The sequence below is a fragment of the Engraulis encrasicolus genome, chromosome 15, assembly GCF_034702125.1.
Source record: "Engraulis encrasicolus isolate BLACKSEA-1 chromosome 15, IST_EnEncr_1.0, whole genome shotgun sequence".
In the NCBI taxonomy this organism is placed as follows: Eukaryota; Metazoa; Chordata; class Actinopteri; order Clupeiformes; family Engraulidae; genus Engraulis; species Engraulis encrasicolus.
In genome coordinates, this window is record NC_085871.1 from 15288174 (window position 1) to 15298173 (window position 10000).

The 10000-nt window shown below is 43.4% G+C and overlaps 1 protein-coding gene across 1 annotated transcript in view; it reads left to right on the forward strand.

The window, feature by feature from the left end:
- The window catches only part of magi2a (membrane associated guanylate kinase, WW and PDZ domain containing 2a), a 465595-nt gene that overhangs the window by 323798 nt on the left and 131797 nt on the right, over nt 1-10000 (forward strand). The window contains exon 7 of the mRNA XM_063217120.1: nt 5733-5790. Coding sequence (XP_063073190.1) covers nt 5733-5790 — 58 coding nt within the window. The remainder of the gene's footprint in view (nt 1-5732; nt 5791-10000) is intronic.

A 10000-nucleotide genomic window follows, 5' to 3' on the forward strand; every position in this document is an offset into this window, starting at 1 on the left:
TCGCACGCCCTATACTACAGTATATACAGAAGGCTAGTAGAGTGGGACCACTATTGGGTAACACTTTATAGTAATGGATGCATAAAAAGCATTTTAAAATCGTATTAAATTGTTAACTAATGAAGTCAAACATTAACGAATGTTTGTAAATGAGTAGGAAATGCTATGTTCATATTTTATCGGTAAGTTGATTTTATTAAACATTTACTATTTTCTGTAAAGGAATAGAAAATAATTTTTTTAAAAGGGTTGTAAAATCTCTAACATATTATTTATTATATTATTTATATTATTATTATTTATAAAGCATTAATAATACCTAGTAGGCCTAAATAATAATGTTTTGTTCAACATTGGTCTTTCTAATGATTTTTATGCATCCATTATTGAGTGTTGTGAAATGGAGGAGTATCAGGAAGTGCAGGGACAGTTTGAGTGGCCTACAGGTGACAGGTGATCCCGCAGTGACTGTTGCCCGGGCGCCGCACCCTCTGGTGCCCTGCTGGAGGGGGGCACTGATGTGTACGCTCATTTGTGATTTTGGTGATGTCGTTGGGGGGCAAGTTTCACAGTGATGCCACCAGTAGCGGCCGGTGGCTGGGGAAACAGGCAGGGCAGAAATTTTGGCGATCAAGTCCATAATAATTAAATCAATACGGTATAATTTACGAGTTTCATTGCGTGTGTAGGCAAGACAGGAGAGCGTTTTCCCATAGTGTTTGGTGTGTTAGTAAAACTCCACCTCCCGTGATACACCGCATCAGGCATGCGCGTTATCTGTTCAACTTCTGTTCTGAAGAAAGCTGTTTTTGACAGTTCTCTCCACGCAGCTAGTTCTCTTGCTCATTTAAGCAGAGTGACTGCATACACATGTTAAGACATTACAAGAAAAATGCTTTGTCTGCTCGCGGAGTTGGAGTTTGCGACAAGCAACACGACACATGCACTCCACGCAACCGGTCAGCAACAGCAATCAGGAAAAGGCTAGCACAGCACAGCATCTCGCCTTCACCGTTCGTACATTACATTGATGCAACCAAAGCCCTGCAACACTATTCAATTCAGTCAGTCGTCCCCTTGCTGCCGGTTTAAATGCACCACAGAACCAAATGCCATCAATACCGGGGAAGGACGTGACTATTTTCGAAACGAGTAGCCATGGTTAAAACTTAACAGGGGAGCTCATCAACAGACTCGCTCCTGTTCTGCAATGCTAGGCAGGACCGGGTGCAAGTGTATTTTTTAGCTTTTTCGGGGACACAGCAGACAATACTGAGCATAAATGAAGCTGTCAACAACATCCCAAGCTCAATAAGCTCAGATATTTCATTAAATAACTTCCAGTTTCCCTATTTCACAAAGACTTGATTAATCCCTCACGCTTTGTTTTAAACTATGTAGTAAGCCCAACGCAGCTTCTCAGAGAATGTCGTCAACTAGTCGGCTAGTCGTGGGGGTAGCAGCAGCATACTTTACGAAGCTACACATTTGCTTGCTGTCTCAACATTGCAAGCCCTCAAATTTAATTAAATAACAGACAGTTACCCATTATGCAAAGACTTCGGTCATAAAACCTTAGACTTTGCAATAGCAAATATACAAACTGTACCTACCCCAAACGTGAATCCTTCACCAGCCAACACATATCCTTCGTCAAATCCGACATGGTTATCCGTTTAATCCACCGATTTTGTGAGGGAAATTTGCGGCAGGTTAGAGATGAGCGGAGTAATATGTTTGCTGTGTCTTTTTCAAAGCAGGTAGGGCCACCGTGTCATTGGTCAGGGCAGATCATACATCTGCCCTGATAGCGTCCATAAAGTCGCGCTTATGTTATGATATTATGCTAAGTAGGCTACAGTGCTAATTTTGTAGAATGGGATCGGGGCGAGGGGGCCGGGCTTAGCTGTGGCGCCGAGAAATCTGCCCAGGCCAGTGGCCATAGACCCTAACGTTAAACAGCCACACTAGGTGTAAACTAGACTTCTCAACAAAAATAAAACCCGATTCCACTCGCAAAGATCGTCACAAACTACAACATTGATGTAATACGATTCCCAGTGTGATTGAGGTTGCAATACATATTTTATCTACAATTTCTGAATGGATCTACTTTTCTCAGAGGAAGAGTCTTTGGGGGGGCACTGCCCATCTGCCCTTAATGAACCGGCCGCGCCTGGGTGCCACCCCTCTTCCGGTTGCTGCACTAGTTTGTATATCTACAGTTACACACAGACACCCAAACTCTGCTCAGATGCGTCTGCTTTGTCCTGGAATAGAGTACAGTTGTTCTTTACTTTCTCATCTGTTTTTTTCCTGAATGTGCGGGTGTGTCTGTGTGTGTGTGTGTGTGCGTGTGTGCGTGTGTCTATGTGTGTGTGTGTAACTGTGGGCTGGGGGGGTGAGCATATGTGTCGGTGTATGTGTGTGAGAGGAGAGCATGCGCACGTCCGCTTGGTAGAGCATATAACAACAAAAGGAAGAGACAGGGAAGGATTTGTTTGTGCTTCAAGGAAACGGCAGAGCGAGGGACACAGACAAAACAGGAAGGAGAGCAAAACGATGAATAGATTGGATGAAGAGAGGAAAAGAACAAGACAGAGGAAACACAACAAAGAAGAAACAAAAGAGAGAACAGACAAAGGATGCGAGCAAGGAAGTGAAAAACAAAAAAGAGAGATGCAAAAAATAGACAGAGAGAGAGAGAGAGAGAGAGAGAGAGAGAGAGAGAGAGAGAGAGAGAGAGAGAGAGAGAGAGAGAGAGAGAGAGAGAGAGAGAGGGAGAGAGAGAGAAGCATGATAGAGAAAGCGAGACAGATACAGAGGAAACAAGGGAGACAGAAGCGATGGAGCCAGGGAGCAGAGTGTTTTTAGAAAGCAGTAAAAGGGGGGGAGGAAGCCAAAGTCTTGTTTAACATGAATGAGGAGCTGGTTGTTTTCCCACAGATCCCCCTCTGATCCCCATTGAACAAACAGCACACAAACACGGCACAGCACAGCACACTGCGGTCTTTAAAACGCCGGGGCCAAGGAGAGAGACTGGCAATGATAGAGGAGAGAAAGAGATGGGTAGAAAAAGAGGGACGGAGAAAAATAAAAGATTAAAACGGGTGAAAGGGAGAGAGACGAGTTTTGACTTCTGCATGCTATTATTGGAAATGACTGTTCAGAAGTCCTATTGTCTTATGTGAACCTTTGCCATTCAAATATTTTGAGAACATACTTTAAAACTAATATGAAATGCATTTTGCAATGCAATGCAATGATATGCCTAATACAAAAATGTCCGTTTCCCAAAATGTTCCAAAATGGATATGCACAATGCTACGAAACTCTTCATATATTTACATAATAAGCATAGAAAAGTTTACTGAACATATAATCACATTTGTTATTGTTATGTATTTGCCATTGTAATAGTCACCTGTGTTTCATGGGAATGGTAAATCATAAATGTAGCCTATTGGACATCATTGCATTGTGTTATTGCATGAAAATATAAAACAATGGCATGTAAATAATGATCATTTCCTATGAAAAGATATACTCACAAATCTGCAAAAACTGGGAGGGGTGTACTCACTTTCGTGATATACTGTAGCAGCTCCACGAAGCACAGCACAGCAACACCAGCATCACATTGGCTAGTGTCAATAAATAAAGAGGTGTAATCGCATGGTGTCATTAAATAAAGAGGTGAAGTCGTTTAGAGAACTGCGCCGTTACAGGTGTAAATGAGAAGATAGGGCCTCTTCAATAAAACAGATCAAAATAAAGGGATGAGGAACATGCTGTAAAAACAGAGAAGGGAGGATGGATGGAGAGGGAATGAGTAATAAAAAGAGAAAGAGAAAGGAAAGATGTTGCAATGGTGTCTGTGTGTGAGAGAGAGGAAGAGAGAGAGAGAGAGAGAGTGATAGTGTGTGCGTGTGTGTGAGCGAGAGCGAGAGAATGAATGAAGGAATGAATGAGAGAGAGAGAGAGAGAGAGAGAGAGAGAGAGAGAGAGAGAGAGAGAGAGAGAGAGAGAGAGAGAGAGAGAGAGAGAGAGAGAGAGAGAGAGAGAGAAAGAGAGAACTGATGAGGGAAAATTGCACCAAGTGACCTATGCTTACCTTCTGTCTGTGTGACTCAGTGAACATAGCCAAGGACACACACACACACACACACGTGCACACACACACACGCACACGCACACTCACACACACACTCACACACGCACTCACACACGCACACACACACACGCACACACACACACACACACACACACACACACACACACACACACACACACACACACACACACACACACACACACACACACACACACACACACGCAGTGCATTTTGAAATGTCTGCATGCATACTCCAAGTCAAACATTATTTGTGTGTGCGTGTGTGTGTATGTGTGTGCGTGTGCGTGCGCGTGCGCGTGCGTGTGTTTGTGTGTGTGTGTGTGTGTGTGTGTGCGCATGTGTTTCACAGCAGATTTGGACAGTCTGTCTGAGCCATTCAGTTCAAATTGCTTCACATGCTGTCTGTTAATTTAACACACACACACACACACACACACACACACACACACACACACACACACACACACACACACACACACACACACACACACACACACACACACACACACACACACACACACACACACACACAACCCCCTTCAATGAAGTGTGGCACGATTTCATCCCATGAATATTCACATCATGCAAATCACCCCGGAAAGAAAGAATAAAAGAAAAAAACATAAATATTCAAATGAAATCCAGCTTTTCCCCAATCAAAGACGACCGAGATCTATCATCAGTGCCTGTTTGGTTCCGCCAACTGGTGGAATCGCAGAGCCCCCTGGGAAACGGAGTTCTTATATAACTGACTCGTGTCGCCATCATCATCGCTCAGACAGGGAGGCGGGGAAATCGCAGCACGGACGAGCAGATCTGAGCTCCAATCAGATCTGTGCCCAAGTGTACGCCTATTCACCCTCAATGACATACGTACAGTATGTACTGGTGACACATCCACATCTTCACACGCAGACACACACGCACGCACACACACACACGCACACACACACACACACACACACACACACACACACACACACACACACACACACACACACACACACACACACACACACACACACACACACACACACACACACACACACACACACACACACACACACACACACACAGCAACTCTGTCTGTTGATTTTTTTCTGTCTTGCTAGACGTGGCGGTTGAACCTAATGACTTATTTAGTTAGTCTGTTAACAGAACATTCAGATGTGTTACGCGAACTACCAAAGAGATGGCAAAATGGTCAAGTGTCATGAATATTTACAAGAGCAAGTCGATAAGATTTGTTGGTGACTAGTCTACAACCAGAGTCCTTCCTCCTCTGATCATTCACTGTGCATCCTCTTATCCCTCCATTCTTCTGTTGCCCCCATCCTTTGCCCCCCACCCCTCTCTACACTGCTATCTTTCTTCATTTTTTCTCTCTAACTCTAACTTTGTTGTCACAGTATTGACTGATTGAACTTTCAGTAGTTTACAAACGGTTCACTCTCTTTTTGATAACTTGTCAATGAAATGTGCCATACAAATTGACTTATTTTGTCTGTCTCTGTCTCTCTCTCTGTCTGTCTCTCTATCTTTCTGTCTCTGTCTCCCTGTCTCTCTCTGTCTCTCTCTGTCTCTCTCTCTCTTTCAGAGTTGCCCTATGGCTGGGAGAAGATCGACGATCCCATCTATGGCAGCTACTATGTTGAGTGAGTACACCGTTTTCTTCTCTCTCCTCTCTCCTCTCTCCTCTCTCCTCAGGTCTTTTATCACTCAGTCCCTTGTTAGAGTGATCTCTAGACTCTCAAGGTCTGCCGATGGGCCTCTTCACTCTTTGCTAATAGCCTTAATAGATTATGGACCTTGATGACCAGACTCTATAGGCCATATTGTGTTTTATGTGTTTTTTTATAAGTGTGTTAATATGTGGATTGTGGAGAAGTGTCATGAAAGACACATTTCTGTGCAAACAGACAGTTAAGTTAATCTTACCTCATCTTATCTTATCTTATCTTATCTTATCTTATCTTATCTTATCTTATCTTATCTTATCTTATCTTATCTTATCTTATCTTATCTTATCTTATCTTATCTTATCTTAAAAACACAACTATATCCTAACATCATGGATATGACATTTCCAAGAGTTGTACGTACACCATGACCAAGACTTGGTCATTGATTTTGGTAACAGTGAGGTTACAACAGAGGTTCTCTGTGAAGGGGGTGGACCCTGAAGATATACCAAGTGGAACTTGAAATAATTGTCTAAAAATCAAATTAAAATGTGTAATCACCGTTTTTTAAATTGAATTGTTTATTGGATCAGAGATGGGCCCCGTGTACATTTTAAGTCGGTACCAAGTTGGAAAAGGTTGAGAACCCCTGGCCTAACATATAACATGCAGTATCAATCATAGAAAACTGTATAGGCTACAATGTCATTCCAAACCAGCCAATGAAAGTGATGTGGACTCTGTGTGTGTGTGTGTGTGTGTGTGTGTGTGTGTGTGTGTGTGTGTGTGTGTGTGTGTGTGTGTGTGTGTGTGTGTGTGTGTGTGTGTGTGTGTGTGTGTGTGTGTGTGTGTGTGTGTGTGTGTGTGTGTGTGTGTGTGTGTGTGCGTGCGTGCGTGGGTGGGTGCGTGCGTGCGTGCGTGCGTGCGTGCGTGCGTGCGTGCGTGCGTGTGTGTGGGCAGAGTCTATCGCATTATGGCTTTGATCATTTATGGACCACTTACTGTAGCCTCCACTCCTTCTATTGTCTGTGAGGGCCATTAGCGATCGTTTGTGTGTGTTTGTGTGTGTGTGAATGTGTATGTGTGTGTGCATTTGTGCACCTGCGTGCGTGTGTGCATGTGTGCATGTGTGCATGTGTGCGTACATGAGTGTGACCAATGTGAACAAGTATTTGTGAGAACGAGTGTAACTATGAGAGGGACAGCTGACAGGGATAGAGGTAGTATGTCTTTAGTGTATACAGTACATTTGCTGTGTGTCTTTGTATTCTGTGTAGTGTATATGGTTGTAGGCCTATAATATGTGCCCGCATCCTTCTGTGTGTTCTGATTCTGAGTATACTATTCTCCCTAATATTGATGTTTGGGAGGAACTTGAAGAATGATTGACAGGCACCAACTTGCTTGTCTCATTTCATCCGTGCTGCTCATCCACTTGTCATGCACACCTAGCATCAAGCTGCCACGCGGCCAGACTAATCAAACTGTACACACACACTCACACACACACACACACACACACACACACACACACACACACACACACACACACACACACACACACACTCACACACACACACACACACACACACACACACACACACACACACACACACACACACACACACACACACACACACACACACACACACACACACACACACAGACACACACACACACACATACACAGGGCTGATAGTATTCAGGCTCCATGCCTGATTTCAGGCTTGACAGAGTTTGCAAGAATAAAAACATTGATAATAATTAGCCATTAGGTTATTCTTCTCTCAGAAAGTGTTTCAGGTTCAGGGTTTTCTTCTACTATCAGGCTTGAATAATGGTCATACACAGGCTATTAAATGTTTGAATAATGTGTCAAAATAGGCCTATGTTACATCACTATGCAGCATCTTGTCGTCGTTAGAGCAGGGGGAAAAGTTCAGGCTCAGGATTTTTTTTCACTATCACCCCTGCATACATACACAAACACACACACACACACACACACACACACACACACACACACACACACACACACACACACACACACACACACACACACACACACACACACACACACACACACACACACACACACACACACACACACACACACACACACACACACACACACACACACACACACACACACTGTCAGTATCAAAGTATTGGTTTCCCACAGTCCTTTGGCTTTTGCCAGCACCTGTTGGCCGCCCTCAGTGCTCCAATAACTCAGTGTGACAGTAGGCCTGAGTAAACACACAGAGGGCGCGCCAAAAACCCCGGAGCCAGGGCTAGGGTTGGGCTGAGCTGGGCTAGGCTGTCCCCCACCTCCACACACACCCCAAGAGAGACAGAATGATGAAGCAAAAGTGAAAGGCCACAAACAACCAACATAGACACAACCAAGACAAAATTCTGCACAGCATATGGAGAATGCAAATATGAATTTTGGGAAGAGTATTACATTACATTACATTACATTACATTGCGCTTAGCTGACGCTTTTTTAAAAGTATTTTTTGGGGGCTTTTTGGCCTTAACCCTCTGGGCGCCACAGGCGACTTTTGTCGACGAGATGCCGTATTGTACAAAACGGTCGTTTTTTTTCAAATAGGATATCAAATGTAGTTCAACTTCCACCTCTATAGGTGGCAGGCATGTTTTACTTCAGTTCTAAACACATTGGGACGCCTTATATTGTATTTTGTTTAAGAAAACTACAAAACTACAAACCGCGTTCATTGCGGAAGCAACTCCTCCCCTGTGAAACAACTCGAAAGACGGAAGCAACTCTGCAGTGACATTACGTGGATAAATCTACTGAATAAACGACCAAATGCATTCAAATGGTAACTTGTCATGGTTGTACATATGTATTCATCATATATTTCGCCCCTAAATGAGGTAATATGCAAACAGGAGTGTATTTTCTGCCGCAGTAGAACTTCCCATGTTATGGTGCCTGAGGGAGACTATCGATAGCCTATTTATCGATCATGGGGACTGTAACAGGAAAACCCTTCATTCATTCACTTGTAAGTACACAATAGAAGTGTTTGTTTCTGCAGGAGACTTATATAATGAGGAAGGGAAGGTTTTTCCGATCAAGACGCGAGGTAAATATTGCGTGCTGCTTTGTATACTGTCGCTATGCTGGCGACGTTCATTGCAACGGGGGATGAGGAAGCGTGTCGTAATTTGCCTGTTACAGACTCAATAGTCAACACCTGCAGGGTGACAGGGGTCGGGATGTTTGTAGAAGAGCTTGTATACTAAGTAGAAAAGTAAATGAAGACAAAAGAAGTGTGCATATTCCTGCCAACAGCGGGGGATGTTGAGTGGTATAGGCGCCTGAGACACACAGGTCTCGTGCCCATTCTACTCGGTGCAAATTGGAATCGCAGTTCACGCTACTCGACACTGTTTGTGCCGTCTGCAGGTCTAAATAAATAGCAATGCTATTCTAATAATATAATAATAGTAATAACTATGTCAAATTGCGACCTGACTGAGTCTATTAGCAACAGAAAATTGTGATACCAGCTGGGGTTTGGTGCATCAGAATGACATCGGCGATACACCGTGGCTGAATATGTCGACACATTATTGATATATTTGATTATGATTTTTCTTTTCTCTTTTGACAACAGTTTTCTCTTCTCTCGATAGTATAGTAGTTATAACTGGCAAATATTCGGATAAACGAAGACTCCAGCTTTCTAGTGGTCTCAGTGGTCTTATGTTTCTAGGACAAGAACTTACGTTGCCAGACGTATTATCTTTGGAGCAGATGTAAATATCCTCAGTATGGGAGGTGTGAGCGTTAAGGGTTAACATTTTTGTACCATCTGCTGGAAAGTATTAGCTGTTTGCTAAACTAATTTGACGTGTTGAGCTACTGTATTAACTTGATTTTTATTACACTTTTGTTGATTTAGCTGTCACGTCCTGCTGTCATGAAACTATTAAAGTCTGTTTGAGAAGGCGTTGAGTTCATTGCACACTGGCACGTTACCGCCAACTGCTGTGGTGACTTGTGTCCATGTGCTGTGTGGTGACAGGCATTTGCATGCAGTTGTATTAAACAGAGTTGACATTTACATGCACAAACATGCAAGCAGGCACGCACACACACACACACACACACACACACACACACACACACACACACACACACACA